Source organism: Podarcis raffonei, chromosome 13 (genome assembly GCF_027172205.1).
Source record: "Podarcis raffonei isolate rPodRaf1 chromosome 13, rPodRaf1.pri, whole genome shotgun sequence".
NCBI lineage: Eukaryota > Metazoa > Chordata > Lepidosauria > Squamata > Lacertidae > Podarcis > Podarcis raffonei.
In genome coordinates, this window is record NC_070614.1 from 28,794,919 (window position 1) to 28,812,451 (window position 17,533).

The following is a 17,533-nucleotide window of genomic DNA, read 5'->3' on the forward strand; positions in this document are numbered from 1 at the left end:
GGCCGAAACAAAATGCTGAATGGCCATCTCAGGGAACCTTTGATATAAATTTAGTAAGCAAACTTTGGACTAACATCGCCAAAGAAACGGGAGGATGCCCAGAACAATTTTCATATATAGATTCTTGGCTGAGCACATTAAATAAAAATCCTCCATGGATAAGGGAATGCAAAGTCCAACGATGCAAATTATTGGCTGTAAAAGCCGAAGCTAGGAAAGGAATCTTGCCAAATAAACTCAAACCCATTTTTGAGGGACCAGAGGAAGAGGTGCTTCCACCTCCACCCTATGCTCCACATCGAAGGGAGCCTAATCCAAATACTCCACCAGTTGTAACCCCAAGGCAAGAAAGTGGAACGAATAATGGGGGTGGAGTCACAGAACTTGATTCCTTGATAGATTATGATAAATATCTTCAGGAGGCCTTGGAGTCCTATAATAAAGCCCAAGCAGAAGTGGTTATTCCACCTGTGAGTCCCAGTAGAACTCCATCTACAGTCTCCTTTAGTGGACCAACTAATTGCCCACCCCAAACCCCTGTACATCCAAATCCTAGAGAACTATTACAGAAGTTACAGGAAGACCTTGATCGGTCAGCAAGCAATACAGCAAGGCGTATAAAGCTGCTAAAAGAACGCCTTGGGACAGATACCATCCCCTATGATTTGAGGCCCCTAGAGCAAAGCGAAGAGAAAGGTCACGTAGTAGCCCCTCTTAGAAGAGTATTTGATGCACTTGAGGAGCCTGTGCTGGTTAACGGGCAACCCGGACCACGGCCACCTCGAACTTCGACCCTCCAGTACATTCCATTCACAACTACGGATCTGATGAATTGGAAAACACACACCCCATCTTTCGCAGAAAAACCTCAGGCTATGATGGACTTGGTGACTTCAATAGTAAATACTCATAGTCCTACTTGGACAGATTGCCGCCAACTCCTGAATACTCTGTTCACCACTGAGGAAAGAAGAGACATAATTGAAAAGGCACAGATATATTTGCGTGAGCAGGCTAGAGTGGGAAATATTTTTAATATTGACCGTCATCTCCAGGATAACTTTCCTTTGGAAGATCCTAATTGGGATCCAAACAATGCAATTCACCTGGCCAGGCTTACCACCTACCGCCAGACGCTTGTGCAAGGTATCCGCAGGGCATGCCAGAAGCCCACTAATATGTCTAAAGTCTCAGAAGTAGAACAGAAACCAAATGAGAGTCCGGGAGACTTTTTAGAGAGGCTGCAGGAAGCCTATCGTATATGGACTCCTTTTGACCCTGAAGCCCCTGAAAACAGCAGAATGATTACTGCTACATTTGTGGCCCAGTGTGCTTCTGATATTCGTAAGAAAATTCAGAAATCAGAAGGATGGGAAGGGATGCTGATGAGCCAAATCATGGCCATTGCACGTCGAGTTTATCGGAATAGGGATGAGGCTGAGAAACAAGAGAAGAAGAAGTGGCAGAAGGAAAAGATGGTGATGCTAGCCACAGCAGTGAAGCAAGACTACCGCCCTTTAAATGGAGGGAGAGGGCGGGGAAGGAATCCACCACTGGGAAGGAATCAATGTGCGAATTGCAAGAAGGAGGGTCATGGAAGCGGGAGTGTCCTGAACCCCTGAGGTTGGAAGAAGTACGCCCAGGCCCAGGCCCAGGCTCCGGCCCAAGAAACCAGGGACGGGGACGGGGAATGATCCGAAATGGAAGATATCAGAGACCTGGACAAGGACAGAGTAGAGACAATTTCATTGGACTGGCAGAGGAGGATTTTACCCAAGACTAGGAACGACCGGACTCCATAAAGTTAGGCTTCCAGGAGCCCACGGTCACGATTCAATTAGGGAGCCATTTAATAGACTTTATGATTGATACTGGGGCTGAATACTCAGTACTCCCAGAACTATTGCAGAAAAAGGCATCCAAAAGTGTAGTCATTAAAAGTGCCACTGGTCAGTCAGCTAAGAGGTCTTTCCTCCAACCTTTGGAATGCCAGATTGGGGGACATCGTTTAACCCATCAGTTTTTGTATATACCTGAGTGTCCAATACCTCTCTTAGGTAGAGATATGCTGTCCAAATTGCAGGCCCAAATCACCTTCACTCCTCAAGGTCCAGAAATGAAACTGCCATCAAAGGCAGCAGGAATAATTACCCTCTCAGTACCTAAGGAACAATCATGGCGCCTAATGTCAGCCCTGCAAGTCCAACCCACATTGGATACAGAATTAAACAAGCTCCTCCAAACCCTACAGGTGCCACCAGGAGTATGGGCCGAAAATAGCCCACCAGGAATGGCTAAGAATATAGCTCCAATTGTAGTAACCCTAAAACCTATGGCTACCCCTGTATCTGTAAAGCAATATCCTTTACCCCGGCGAGCAGCAGAGGGCATCCAGAAACATTTGGACCGCCTATTAAAATATGGTCTGCTTAAGCCCTGCCAATCAGAATGGAACACACCCCTTTTGCCTGTTCGGAAACCTGGGACAGATGAATACAGGCCAGTACAGGACTTGAGGCTCGTAAACCAGGCTATCGAGACCTTGCACCCAAATGTACCAAACCCATATACCCTGCTGAGTTTGATCCCACCAGAAGCAACATTTTTTACTGTATTGGACTTGAAAGATGCATTCTTCTGTTGCCGGCTGGCACCACAGAGCCAACCTATATTTGCCTTCCAGTGGGAAGACCCTTTGACAGGAACAAAAGGCCAGCTAACCTGGACAAGATTGCCCCAGGGATTCAAAAATTCCCCAACTTTATTTGGTACTGCCTTGGCGAAAGATTTAACAAGTTACCCCTCAATACCTGGAGAAAAGGTGGTTCTGCAATATGTAGATGACCTTATACTAGCGGCAAAGGATTTTGATACCTGTAAAGAAGGGACAGAGGAACTGCTCCACTTGCTCTGGGAAGCTGGCTACCGAGTTTCCCAGAAAAAGGCACAGTTATGTTTAGAAAAGGTCAAATATTTGGGCTTTGACATCTCACACCAACAACGAGCATTGAGACCAGAGAGGAAAGAAGCTATTTGCCTTATTAAGGAACCTACCACAAGGAAACAACTCAGAGGATTCCTGGGAACAGCAGGGTTTTGTAGACTATGGATACCTGATTTCAGCAGTCTGGCCAAGCCCTTACATGAAAGCACTCGAGGTGCAGAAAAGGACCCATTCGTATGGGGACCTGAGCAGCAACAAGCCTTTTTAGCTATCAAACAACGACTTATGGAGGCCCCAGCCCTTGGACTGCCTAATTCGGAAAAACCCTTTCAGCTGTATGTACATGAACAGAATGGGATTGCAGCGGCAGTCCTGACCCAGAGATTAGGAAGTTGGAACCGTCCAGTAGCTTATTTGTCAAAACAATTGGACTCAGTAGCAAAAGGATGGCCTCCATGCCTAAGGGCAGTAGCGGCCACTGCAAGCCTTGTCAAAGAAGCTGATAAATTTACCTTTGGCCAGACGATGTATGTGAATGTACCTCATGCTGTTCTGACACTTATGGAATATAAGGGTAGTTATTGGCTAACAAACCCAAGGATGGCTAGATACCAAGGCCTATTGTGTGAAAATCCCAGGATTCATCTACGAGTAGTGAATATGCTCAATCCAGCAACTTTGCTGCCCCTACCAGAGGTAGATGATGAAGAATCACATGATTGTCTCCAAATAATGGATGAAGTTTATTCCAGTAGACCCGATCTGAAAGATGAACCATTGAAAAATCCAGATGTTGTATATTATACTGATGGTAGCAGTTACCTGCATGAGGGTGCCAGACGAGCAGGATATGCTGTGGTCACCAATGAGGAAGTTGTGGAAGCTGAAGCTTTGCCTGCTGGCACCTCAGCACAAAAGGCTGAACTTATAGGTTTAACTAGAGCTCTGCAATTGGCAGCCGGATGTAAGGCAAACATCTATACTGATTCTAAATATGCCTTCTTAACCCTGCATGCACATGGAGCTCTATGGAAAGAAAGAGGTCTAATAGGAGCCCACGGGAAGGCCTTGAAATATGGACCTGAAGTAGAAATCCTGTTGGAAGCAGTATGGGCTCCAGAACAGATTGCTGTAATGCACTGCAAAGGTCATGGACGTGGAAGGGATCCAATAACCAGAGGAAATCATGCTGCTGACAAAGCAGCCCGAGAGGCAGCCCAAAAGCCTGTGGGAGGATTTATAGCAGCCCTCATACCAGAGGTAGTTCCAGAAGAAGTTAAACCTCACTATACCCCAGAAGAGAGGAAGTGGGCTGAACAGGAAGGGGCGATTGTGAAGGACGGTTGGATGATCCTGCCAGACAATAGGATTTATGTACCTCATCACCTAGCAGGTACAATTGTAAGAAATTATCATGAATCTACTCACCTTGGCGGTACTGCAACCAGAGAGAGTCTCAGTCGGAAGTTGTATATTATTAACCTATCACAATTAGCAACTTGCATTTCCCAGAAATGTGTTCTTTGTGCTAAAAACAATCCCAGGCAGGGACCGGTACAACCTCCTGGAATCCAACATGTGGGATACGTCCCCATGGAAAGCCTAATTGTGGACTTCACAGAGCTGGTCCCTTCTAAGGGATTCAAGTATCTCCTTGTGTTTGTAGATACTCTTACCGGATGGGTTGAAGCTTTTCCCACCAGAACTGAAAAGGCACGAGAGGTAACTAAGAGACTCCTCACTGAATTGATCCCAAGGTTTGGATTACCTAGATGCATTGGAAGTGATAATGGGCCAGCGTTCATTGATCAAGTAGTACAAGAAGTATGTCGAGTCCTACAAGTGAAGTGGAGACTGCATGCAGCATATAGGCCTCAGAGTTCAGGGAAAACTGAAAGAATGAATCGGACTCTGAAAACCCAATTGGCAAAATTAACCCAGGAAACAGGATTGGGATGGGTAGATGTGTTACCCATAACACTGTTTCGTGTTCGGTGCGCACCCACAAAAAGACTTAAGTTGTCACCTTTTGAGCTCCTGTATGGGAGGCCGCCCTCCTTTGTTCAGGATATTCCAGCTGACCTCAAACAAATAGGAGACTATGTGACACAGGGACAAGTGCAATCTCTCTCCCGTGTTTTTGTTTCTCTTAACAGGTGGGCCCTCGAGCGCACGCCGTGCAGCATTGCCGAGCCGATTCATCAGTTCCAGGCTGGCGATAGCGTATGGGTGAAAGAGTGGAAACGCGATCCACTTGCACCTAAGTGGCGTGGACCTTACACCATCTTGCTCTCTACTCCAACAGCGGTGAAGGTAGCTGAGGTGACCCCCTGGATTCATCACTCCCGTTTGAAGAAGTCCGAAGGCAGTTGGACGTGCAAAGGTGACCCCTCTAATCCTTTAAAACTGACTCTCTCCAAAAACCCCTGTATCTAGCCCTACGGGGAACGGGCTAGGTCACGGGCAACATTAGACGACCGGCCTGCTGCAGCCACAACCTGGAAGCTGGCTGACCTGCGCACGCCTGAAGCTTGAGGAGCGTCTGAACCAGCGATTGTAAACGGGAAGATTCTCTTATACAATTGATTGACTGCCCCCCCTGTGGAACAATTATCAGAGATATTACTCATTGGGGATCCTTGGGACATATGTTTTGGTCTTGGTGGTTCCCCATTTCTGTCACTGGGGGAATTATATTGGGACTAATATTTTTTTGTTATCACAATAAGGTAATCTTTTGTGGAAGGAATGCATATACTAGACATCAACATGATTTTATTATTAATCCTGATCCCTTGGGAAGGGGAAGGGTCCTTGAATTTGAGCAAATTTGCTAAATATGGATTCCGCCATGACCACAATATGTGGGTAGGCTTAGCTGAGATGGTAGCCAATGTTACAAATAGGACCAATTGCCTTGTTTGCTCTCTTGGGCCAGATGATTCAGAGGGAGGTATGCCCTTATTACCAATACCATTAAATGCCATTGGTATGGTAAGCGAAATGCCACACCAAACAGAAGTACAGAATTTCCCCGGATGGAACTCAACTAAACCAATACGAGTTATACCTGTACAAGGGGAATTCTGTGTACATAAATCATCAGAGGCAGCTGATTCTACCATGATAGGCTCTTCTCATTGCCACTATACTTGGGATTATATTAAGAATAGTCAAACCTGGGCAAACGGTACTACCTATCGAACTCGGAATACCTTGCCCTGTGCACCTCCTTTTATTCATGCATGGAAAATGGTGTGGAACATAACTATGACAGAAAAAGGCAATCTAACATACTGCACTGTGAGCTCTATGCCCCTTTTGATATTTCGCCTTATGCACTCCACGTACCAAAAACCTCAGACCCGATGGTTGTGGTGGATATGTGGAGAATGGGCATACAAGAAACTCCCTTCCAAATGGAGTGGGACTTGTTTCCTGGGATGGGTATTACCACCAATGTGGATTATGCCCACTAGTTCAGCCAAGCGTACACGAAGAAACGCTGATATTTCTCATATAGCAGGAGGAAGTACCCAAAGTTGGAGCGATACTGATGATTGGCCACCAGAGCGCATTATAGCCTATTATGAACCTGCCTCCTGGAATCCTGATGAGCTCATACAAGGGGCTCGAGATCCTATTTATAATCTAAACAGAATAATTCGATTGCAAGCAGTAGTGGAACTTGTAACCAATGCAACGGCCCAGAGTTTGAGACTTATTGCACAACAGTTGGATGAAAGTAGAGCCGCCATTTTGCAGCTGAAAATGGGAATGGATTATGTACTTGCCAGGCAGGGAGGCCTATGTGGAGTCTTGAACTTGACAGGGAATGCCTGTTGCTTTAACATTTCTGATAATGGTGAGGCAATCCGTGTGTTGGCCACAAAGATGGAGAATATAGCACATGTCCCAGTACAAACATGGGAAGGATGGGATATGGGATGGCTCACCAACTGGTTACCAAATGTCGCAGGACTCAAAGGGATACTATTGTCTTGCTTGTTTTTCTTGACGGTAGTAGTAATGGTTTTGTGTATGGTGCCATGTATCATTTCATGTTTTAGAAGTACAATTAGCAAGATGATTTCAAATGAAACTTTACCTCATATCATGGCCCTATACAGAGCTTTACCTCAGGAATATGATGAAGATCAAGCTATCAAGGACACTTGGGAAGGTCCTTGAGCTTGAAAGGGGGGAATGAGGCATCTGATCATAGCCTGCATTTTTAATCAAGGCTTATATTTTGATCAGATTCCTGTATTCTAAAAATGACCTTAAAGAAATATATATTTGTAAATGTTTGTATCTCTCATGCCAGGCAGAAACCATACTCTGGCAGCTGTTTATCTTCTTGATCAAGGGCCCCCTGATTTATAGCAGTGTCTCAGGGTTGTAAAAGGAAATTAAAGCCTGGGAACAAAAGGTCACACTGACCATACAAATTATAGAATACAATCAAGGTTGCAAAAATAGTAATTAATTATGATGCCTCCCATTAAACTTGAGCCACATCTTCCTAAGGTTAAAAGGGCAAGAGCTAATACAAACAGCAGCTGGCCAAGGGAAGAGGTCTCTCTCTCTCTCTGAAACTGCTTTGAATCTTTAGAATTTAGCTTAGCTTTTACTAAGTTCCCTTTCTTCTAAAAAAACTATATATGTATGAAATATATTGGCTTAAATGTAATTATGCAAAGGATTTAGAAAGTAAGAAATTATAGAATCATAGAAGAAGTTGGAATAGACCATGAGGGCCATTGAGTCCGGACCCCTGCCAGACAGAGAGACGCCATCGGAGCACTCCTGATATATGGTTGTCAAGCCTCTGCTTAATGACCTCCAAAGATAAAATTAGCCACCATCTGTTTTGGAGTGAATAGGGCAATAGGGCAAAAGATGAAATGTTAGTTAAGGCGCCTAGTCTAGGGCAAAAGGTTATTTGGTAATTAAGGTGCCTTGTAGAGGTTAATGGCTATTTATTTGCCAATTATAAATAGAAGGAAATATAGCTCTTTGTCTCCCATAAAAGGTAATAGGAAATGGGTGTATCTTTTATGATTGGTTCTAGCAAACAGCCAATAGGAATTTTAACCAGGCTGATTGGACAGAGGCAGCCAAAGGAGGAGCAAGGGGGCTGAGCTGAGGGAATATAAGTGCTGGCCATAAGGGCAGGAAGGCAGGCCAGAGCTTGGTAACCATATACCACTGTGCCTCTCATTTATTTGTCTGACAAATAAATTATTATTTTAATTTCTCTATTGCTGCGTTGAATATTTCATTCCAGCTAAGCGTTAACCACAAGCAGGGTGCTACAGAAGGATGCCAGAAAGAGGGAAAGATAAAGGCCATGCCAAATGGCTGTGGTTTGATAAAGGTGGCATGTAGATCAGCTCAAAGGCTGGCCTTTATGTGCCACACCGTTCACCTGTTCAGTGGCCCCGTGGCCTCCGTTGAGTTACCTGAGCCACATCTCCACTGTAGGGCCTTTGCAGAGCCACTGCTTCCTTCAGCCTTTGGCCGGAATCCTCTCCCACTAAAGCCAAGAGTTGCAAGTGACACCACTCCCCTCTTTGACATCACACAATGAGGCTATTGTGATGTGGTGGCTTTGCCTGAGACACAGGCAAAAGGAGGAGAGCTGTGATTGTGAGGCAACCCTTAGCTTCCCCACTCAAAGCTCACCTTTGAAAATTCCTCCCTCTGCCTACATCCCAGGCCAAGCCTCCTCTTCCAATTATCTTTCTTCCCAAATATTATTTCAGCGCATACCCCAGATTTCACGATGTGACTCCAAAAGCTATTTTCCATCTTGCCTATTGCCTGTAACTCATGGGTAGGCAAACCAAGGCCTTGGGGCCAGATCCGGCCCAATCGCCTTCAATAATAATAATAATAATAATAATAATAATAATAATAATAATTTTTTATACCCTGCCCATCTGGCTGAGTTTCCCCAGCCACTCTGGGCGGCTTCCAATCAAGTGTTAAAAACAATACAGTATTAAATATTAAAAACTTCCCTAAACAGGGCTGCCTTCAGATAAGATAAGATAGCTGCTTATTTCCTTCACATCTGAAGGGAGGGCGTTCCACAGGGCGGGCGCCACTACTGAGAAGGCCCTCTGTCTGGTTCCCTGTAGCCTCACTTCTCGCAATGAGGGAACTGCCAGAAGGCCCTCGGCGCTGGATCTCAGGCTGAATGATGAGGGACCCGTGGACGGTCCAGGAATCAGCGTGTTTTTACATGAGTAGAATGTATGCTTTTATTTAAAATGCATCTCTGGGTTATCTGTGGGGCAAAGGAATTCATTCACCCCACCTCCAATTTAGTCTGGCCCCCCACAAGGTCTGAAGGACAGTGGACAGGTTTGCTGACCCCTGCTGTAACTTGTGTCTCTTCTATCACAGAGTGGAACTCCCCAGTTGCGTGTGTATGTGTGGAGCAAGGCTACCACACGATGAAGTATTGGCCCACAGACTTGGATGGCTTTCGAAGTGGGTTAGAAAAATTCATGTTGGGAATTACCAATGGGAAGCTGGCTTATGTGAGAACAGGATGCTGCACTAGATGGGCCATTGGCCTGATCCAACAGGTCTCTTCTTAGGTTGGTGGAAATGAGGACTCCTGAGATTGAATTGGACTGGGAATGCCTGATTTCATGTTCCTCCTTGGGGGCTTCCCAAAGGCATCTTCTTGATCATTGTGAGTACTCAAAATGTGCTTATAAATCTCTGAAAGTCACAAACTGTTTCATAGAATTCTTCTTAAAGTTATGACCACTGCTCCATAGATATTGTTGTACAATTCCATTCACCATATAGATGGGTTTATGAAGCATTTCTGTATCCTTCTGCTGTGCTGAAGAAGAATTCTACGAAACAGTGGGTATATGCGGAATCACTGTTCACTACGTCTGTTTGTGGACCACTTTGGCAGCGTTGGATGTCATAAAACAAAGCTTTGCGGCTTGTTTTCATCAGGTAAGAATCTGACCCATTGCTTCTTTCAGAGACTTGCATAGTCTACAAAGACTTTCAGAGACTTATAAGACTTATGTTTATTTCATTCTGTTTTCAAGAGAATCCATCAAGAGTGCACATTTTGTGACTTTCAGAGATTTATAAGATTTTTGTTTATTTGGTTTTTCATGTTGTTCAATGTTCTGTATAGATTATATAAAGAGTTTATATTGATATTGCATTGTTGTTCTTGGTCATCGTGTTGCTTTGGATATTACTGATAATTGTTTGCAACACAGGGGTTTAATTGTTTGATCATTGTGAGAACAGGATGGTGGAATAGATGGGACTTTGGTTTGGCCTGATCGTGCTGGGGTCTTTTTATGTTCCTAAAACCCTGATGGTGAGAGTAATATAGACTTTAACACTTCATTTCAAATTCCCTCCCTGCTCCCCATCGTTTTCTCCCCAGCTTCTTTTCACAAGCAAGGTAAAGAGGCCTTCATTATATACAACCACATGGGATGTGCAGTAAGGCCGGCAGCAGAGCTTTCCAAACTTTTCATGTTGGTGACACACTTTTTAGACATGCATCATTTCGTGATACACTAATTCAGTTTTGCATTGTTTCATGACACAGTAATTTAGTTTTACTAGCAAACCGGAGGTTAAACTAACCCCTTTCCAGCCCTGGGAGGAACATGGGGAGCATTCGTGCGACACACCTACACATTGCAGCCGACACACTGATGTGTTTCAACACACAGTTTGGAAATCTCTGGCCTACAGGGAGCAGCTATCAGTGAAGGAAGGTGAGGACAGGTGACCCCACCTAGGCCCGAAGTCACCCCCCCACTCAATAATCACACCAGGCCTCAAAACTGTCCAAAATTCCTTTTGTCTTCTAAAAATCCACAGCTACAGCTTTTCTGTGGATTCTCACAAGAAAAACCGTTACTTTTATCAGCACAAGAAGGCTTCAAAAAGCTAATGAATAGACTCTGTCAGAGCAGGCCTGAGAACTGAATCTTATCTCATTCGGTTGCAATATCTTGGACATGCTGAACCACCAGGGCTCCTCGACCCCTTGGCTCTCACTCCCCTTTCCTGGGAAGGGTGCCAAGAGTCCAAGAGTCCCAAGACAGCTTTCTGTTCATGCTCAGGGGAACTCAAGGCAGGACTCCTGAGGGAGGAGAAAGGGGAGGGAACTAGAAGGGGAATATATACTCTGTGCACATGACTGTGAACTTGTGCATGCTTTTTGTGAGTTATCACACTTGCTCCTTCTACCAGTTCATGGATGGTAGAAATAAAGCTTTTTCTCCGAAACTATTCCTTGAGTGTCTGTTGACTCCCATCTCCCTTTCCCGGGCGCAATATTTTTCCCACCCGAGGGCAAGGCCTCATAAGGCTACATCAGGATGTCAAAAACAATTTTCCATCCCAAAGTAGCAGCCTTGCACAATCCAAGCAGTGTTCCCTTGCACCTTCTATGACATCACAGAGGGTGACACCACACCTCTCCGCTTTGCTGTGGTGTCCCTTCTAAAACATTCCTATCTCACCATTCCTGAAAGTTAACTACAAATGTATCAGCATAATGTACCGTACTTTTCCATGTATAAGACTAGGGGTTTTTTTATTAAAAAATTATGTTCAAAATTGTGGGTCATCTTATGCATGGATACAATCTCTCCCCCCCCCCTTTTTTTTTTTTGCTGCCCTGGGGAAAATTTGTAAACAAGTTTTTGTTCCCCTCCCAGGTCTTAATACAGGCTGACTGTAGCGCAACTGAATTATCAAGAGTCAACTGGGATGCTTTTATTCTTATTTTTAATATCCATCACTTCTTTACGTTCCCCTTTTTACAGCTGTGTCCTGGGTGGTTAGATGAGCTCAGATGGCTCCCAGTTTTGTCCCTTAGGACAGTGGTGTCCAAATTTTTTTCAAAGGGGGCCAGATTTGATGAAGTGAAAGGCCGTGAGGGCCAACCCAAGGGCCGGCCAAAGTCATTGACCTTTTTAGGATTGAAGTTGTTAACCTTTTTTCAGGATTTTACCCCAAAGTTATTAAGTTATTGAGCTTTTTTTTGGATTGAAGATGAGATGTTGAACTTTTTTAAGGGTTGAAGTTGTTGAGGAAATAAACTGTCACGGGGGCCGAATTAAACTGACAGGCAGGCTGGATTAGGCCCCCGAAATGGACTTTGGACATGCCTATCTTAGGAGAAGGATCAACCCAGGTGATGATCTGCTAATCGTTCTCCAAACGTACAGATGGCAGCTCCACCCACCCACCCAAGGCAGGTAATCATATTTCTGGATATCTAAGCACCATGTTCAGTTGTTGTTATGTACTGAGTGAATAGGATCCAAAATGCAGCAGTCTGATTGGTCCTAGAACAATAGGATTCAGAATGCAGCAGTCTGATTGGTCCTAGAACAATGCTGCAGTATGATTGGTCTGCAGGAGCCACCCTATCTGGCTCCAGATGGAAGTGAATCCACAACCTGATTGGCCTACAGAATTCTGGAATTAGCCAATCACATGCAGCCCATTGTGTAAATAATGTATATAAGCAGATACTTTGAGGGGACATTCATTCCTCCTCACCACTATGAGCTGAATAAAGAGCATGAAATCACATTGCGACTCTGAGTATATTTCAGTTGTCTAGCTTGCCTGTAGATGTGGAACAACCCTGCTCACAGCAACTGCTGCAGCATTTGCTACAAGGGGTCTGTTTCTTTTTTTCTGCTGTAGATTTCCTGGAGTGCAACAACTGTCTGCAGCGCCTCCTCCCAGCATAGTGTCACAGTGTGCAACGTCGCAGCACCGAGAATTATTTTTTGGTTATAGGTTGTTGTGTTATGTCCTGCACAACCCCAGATGCTCTCCTGATGAAGCTCAGAGGTGGGGAACTTGCGGCCCTTCAGATGTTCATAGACTGCAACTCCCATCAGCCACTGCTGCATGGCCAATGGTAGGGGCCGGATTTAGGTTTGATGAGGCCCTAAGCTACTGAAGGTAATGGGGCCCTTTATATGACCAGCTGTCCTTTGTCAACAGCAAATTGTCACTGTTTTTTGTGTTGAATATATGCTATATGGTAATTTATGGACCTAATAGGTATCTAAAGCCATTTGTGCATGCAGAATGTAGGCACCCTATATAAAGAAATGAGCAAACTGGTTATAATTTAGGGAGCAGGCTAGCAGGCAGGGCCCATTACTTACATCATAGGAGCCTACACAACACAAAACACTGTTGCTGTATGTAGGTTTTATTTTATTTTATTTGTTTTTTATCTTATATTTTGGAAATGTACATCCAGTTTTTTTCCCTTTAGATTTTTTTGGGCCCCCCAAGAGCGTGGGGCCCTAGGCTATAGCTTGTTTAGCTTATACGTAAATCTGGCACTGCCGATGGTTGTCAAGGAGTTGGGAGTCCAGCATGGGCTTAGCCAGGGGGGCAGCTGCTTAACTACAAGTAGAAACAATCAGAACATTTGAAGTTGAAATGCTCGCTGAGGTCACTTGGATGATGTTGTGGCGTATTCTAGTAATGCAACTGTAATGCAACTGGCAACCCAACCAAGTGATAAGCGTGGCTCCTGTGAACTCGGCAAAGAGCAGTTAAAAGATTCCAGGTTAAAAGAGCTAAACGTAGCAGACCCAGTAAAAGAGGTGCAAATCTTTCCCCCTGCCACAAAAAAGGCTCTGCTCACCTCCCTTGCTCAGCTATGCACCACTTGTGCCATACAGCAGTCATTCAGTATCTTGCAGAGAGTAAAGATAATGGCCAGCAATGACAGGGGAGCGACTCAATGGGCTATGCTTACAGAGTGTGCACAGAAAAACTGATTTGGAAAAAAGGAGAAATTTGAGAAGTGCTGAAAAGTGCTTTTAATGCGGCAACCCAGTCAGATGCGCAGCATATTATTATTATTATTATTATTATTATTATTATGGCTTTCAGCAATTCCAAGGAAACTTGTTTTAGTTTGGATAAGATGAAAAAAGGCATGTTCTTTGTAATTTTGCAAAATATACCGGTACTTGAAAGGTACCGGTCTTTAACGTCGTCTTTTTCAAATGACCAAAGATTCTGACGGATTTTTCTGAGCACTTGGGGTCAAAAGAAAGTAATTTAAAACCATGGCTGTTAAGACACTTCATTCCGAATCTGCTAGACAGAGCAAGACAGAAGACGATGACAGGTGGGTGTCCTGCCCCCCCCCGCCCCCCATAACATAAACCCTGGCTATACCCATGGAGTCCAGCAACCGTTGCAAGGCCACAAGTTTCCCATTCCTGTTTTAGATTCTCCGAAGCCTAGAAAGATCTGAGCTCCCATTGCAGCCCATGCAGCTAAGCAGGAAACTGTGCTTGAGGTCATCTCCAGGCCACTGCTGGGATCCAGAGCTAAAGGTGAACGAGGAATATCCTTTAATGCTGCCACAGTGTTCCAGCACCATATGTTCTAGTTGTGGTGGGCACGATGGTGGCGTCGGAGGAGCGCAGCGCCCTGGCTGCAAGGGAAAGGCTCCTCCTCTGTGCATGAGACAGATGCATGGAGACGCTGGTGGCGGGCAAGGTGGGAGCTGCGGCTGAAGCGTTTGTGGCACTGTGGGCAGGCGTAGGGGCGCTCGCCCGTGTGGGTGCGCTGGTGCTCCAGGAGCCGGGCGCTCTCACAGAAACGCTTGCCACACTGGGCGCAAGCGTAAGGCTTCTGGCCGGTGTGGAGGCGCCGGTGCTGCGCCAGATTGGAGCTCCAGGAGAAGCACTTCCCGCAGCAGTCGCAGGCGTAGGGGCGCTCCCCGGTGTGCATGCGCCGGTGCTGCCGCAGGTTCGACAGCTGCGTGAAGGCCTTGGGGCAGTCCGCGCACCGGTATGGCTTCTCCCCCGAGTGCGTGCCCAGGTGGCGCATAAGGTGCGAGCTTTGGCCGAAGCCTTTCCCGCACTCAGTACACATGTAGGGTTTCTGGCCCTCGCTGGAGGAGATGGGGGCAGGTTTGGTGGGAAGTGCTAGGACAAAGTCTCCCACAGCCAGTCTCCCGCGACTTAGTTCCAGGCCAGGCCTCTGGGGCTCCATCCCTCCAGGGATGTCTTCTCTCGACAATGTGCTTTTGGCGACACAGGTTTCCTGCTCACGTCCCCTCCTGGCATCTGCTGGGACAACATCAGTGGATCTCAACTGAAAAAGTAACAAGACGTAAAATTAGATGCAGAGAAACATGGGAAGACTGGTTCACTTAAGTACATGAGAGCCCTGCTGGATCAGGCCCAAGGCCCATCTAGTCCACCATCCTGTTCTCATAGGGGCCAACCAGATGTGTGTAGGGAGCCCACATGCAGAAAATGAGAGCAACAGCACTCTCCACTCTTGCAGTGCCCAGCAAGTAGAATTCAGTGCCACACTGCCTCTTATCTCCCATTTTATTTTACTTTCCCCCCCCCCCTGAAATTGCTCCTTGGTGCACAATGACAGCAATACAGTCATACCTCGGGTTACAGACACTTTGAGTTGTGTGATTTCGGGTTGTGCACCACGCCGAACCCGGAAGTACCGGAACGGGTTACTTCTGGGTTTCAGCACTTGCGCATGCGCAGAAGCACCAAATTGCGACCTGCACGTGTGCAGATTCGCCACTGCAGGTTGCAAGTGGTGCAGGTTGTGAACGTGTTTCCTGCACGGATCACATTCGCAACCTGAGCATCCACTGTAATCTAATGCATTAATAAAAGCAAAATAAAAGCCATAAGAGCGTGCGCACCCCCCCTACCTTCAATAAAAACTAAAAGACAACTGCTAAACACCAAACACAGCTCCTTCAAAATGGCAGGGCAAGCAAGGAAGTCTTAACCTGATGTCCAAAAGACTGTAATATGCAAGTCGAGCCTCTAGGATGTTCCAAAACCAGGGAACTGTTTCAAAAAATGCCCCCTCCTTTGCACAAGCATAAAACACTTCAAGTGATGATTTATGTTGTGGGGTGGGGGTGGCCAGGACAGCCACTGGTCATCATCTTCTGGCTCTGTCTAGCAGATTCCGAACGAGATGTTTCAACAACCGTTGTTTCAAATCACGTTCTTTTGACCCCAAGTGCTTAGAAAGATCTCAAAATCTTTCTACAATTTCTGCTTTTAGTTCAGTATTTTTATTTATTGAATTGATGGGGGGCTGCTCCCCCCTGGCTATGCCCATGCCCCCTACCCCTGCCACATCCTCCCTGAGAGTGCCCAAGCAGCCCCTCGCCCCCAGCCATCTGCAGAAGGGGACGTCTTCCCTTTCCCCGTGTGCCATCAATCCCTCCCTTGGCACTCGCAGCGGGCACCGCTCGCCCCCAGCTTCGCACAGTCCCTTCTGACCTCGCTGCTCAAAGCTGGGCTTGAGCTGGCGCCTCCTTGTTGCAGCAGCAGGGGGAGGCTGCCCAACCTGCATCTTGCTTGGGGGGGGCGGGGGGAAGGGGGGCATTGGGGATGGCGGCGGCCAGGGAAGCGGAGAAAGGAATTGGACCATCTGCAGCCCAGGGCTCAACAGAGGCAGCCGCTCTGGTCACAGGCAGGGATGGCGCCTGCATTGCTCCATGGTTTTAACCCCTGGTTTTCTCCCTAAGTAAGTCTAGGCATGCTATTGGAATTTTTTTTTTGGGGGGGGAGGATTTTGAAAGAGGTGCTGCGCTTTAAGCAGCTCAACGACAGCCAGACATTCAACAGGTGTTGTGTGCCTTTCCTGCCCTCCCCCCTTTCCCTCCTGCCCCCAATCAGAGAATTGTAGACTTGGAAGGAACCCCAAGGATCATCTAGTCCAACCCCCGGCAATGCAGGAATTTCAGCTAAAGCATCCATGACAGATGGCCATCCAACCTCTGCTTAAAAGCCTACAAGGAAGGAAAGTCTACTACCACCTCCAGAGGGAGACTGTTCCTCTGTTGAACAGCTTCCTGTCAGAAAGTTTTTCCGTATGTTTAGTCAAAATCTCCTTCCTTGTAACTTGAAGTCGTTGGTTCGAGTCCTACCCTTCAGAGGAGGAGAAAATGAGCGTATTCACTCTTCCATGTGACAGCCCTTGAGATATTTAAAGATGGATGTCCTATCTCCTCTTTTCCAGGCTAAACATACCCATTCATCATGAGGCTTGGTTTGCATATTGGTTTCCCATATTAATGAAGTATGAGAGCTGTGTTGAATATATGTCAGGCAGGCAGGAACCCTACTAGGGCATAAAAACAAAGGCACTATTTATTTAGTAAATAAATAGCCACTATTTATTTAGTAAATAAACACAGCATCCGTGTATGCACCATATCTTTAAAGTACACCACCCTCAAAGAATGGTAAGGTTGGAAGGGACAGCAAACGTCATTTAGTTCAACCTCCTGCAATGCAGGAATCTTTTTGCCCAACATGGTACTCAAACCCACAACCCTGAGATCAAGTCTCGTGCTCTACAGACTGAGCTATTCTGGAAGCTGTACCGTAGTTTTTTTTATTATTATTTAAGGGCGATGGGAATTGTAGCTTCTGTAGAGGGGGTAAACCATGGTTTTCATTACTTTTTTCCTCTGGGCAGGATGTGTTTTTAATGGGCTTGAAATGTATGACTTGTATGCAGCCACAC

At 46.0% G+C, this 17,533-nt stretch overlaps 1 protein-coding gene across 3 annotated transcripts; it reads right to left on the reverse strand.

Annotated features, from left to right (window-relative positions):
* Positions 1-13,994: 13,994 nt before the first annotated feature.
* Positions 13,995-16,447, reverse strand: LOC128399445 (zinc finger protein 3-like). 3 transcript variants are annotated; one of them, XM_053360921.1, is made up of 3 exons: positions 16,282-16,339; positions 15,415-15,639; positions 13,995-15,106 (listed from the first exon to the last, which is right to left on the reverse strand). In XM_053360921.1, exon 3 carries the CDS (start codon positions 15,002-15,004, stop codon positions 14,393-14,395), a length of 612 nt encoding a protein of 203 aa, XP_053216896.1. In that variant the 5' UTR covers positions 15,005-15,106; positions 15,415-15,639; positions 16,282-16,339; the 3' UTR covers positions 13,995-14,392. The 3 variants fall into 3 exon arrangements, with proteins under 3 accessions (XP_053216896.1, XP_053216894.1, XP_053216895.1); XM_053360919.1 differs by lacking the exon at positions 15,415-15,639 and having other exon boundaries at positions 16,282-16,447; XM_053360920.1 differs by lacking the exon at positions 16,282-16,339 and having other exon boundaries at positions 15,415-16,098.
* Between the last annotated feature and the right edge of the window lie 1,086 nt (positions 16,448-17,533).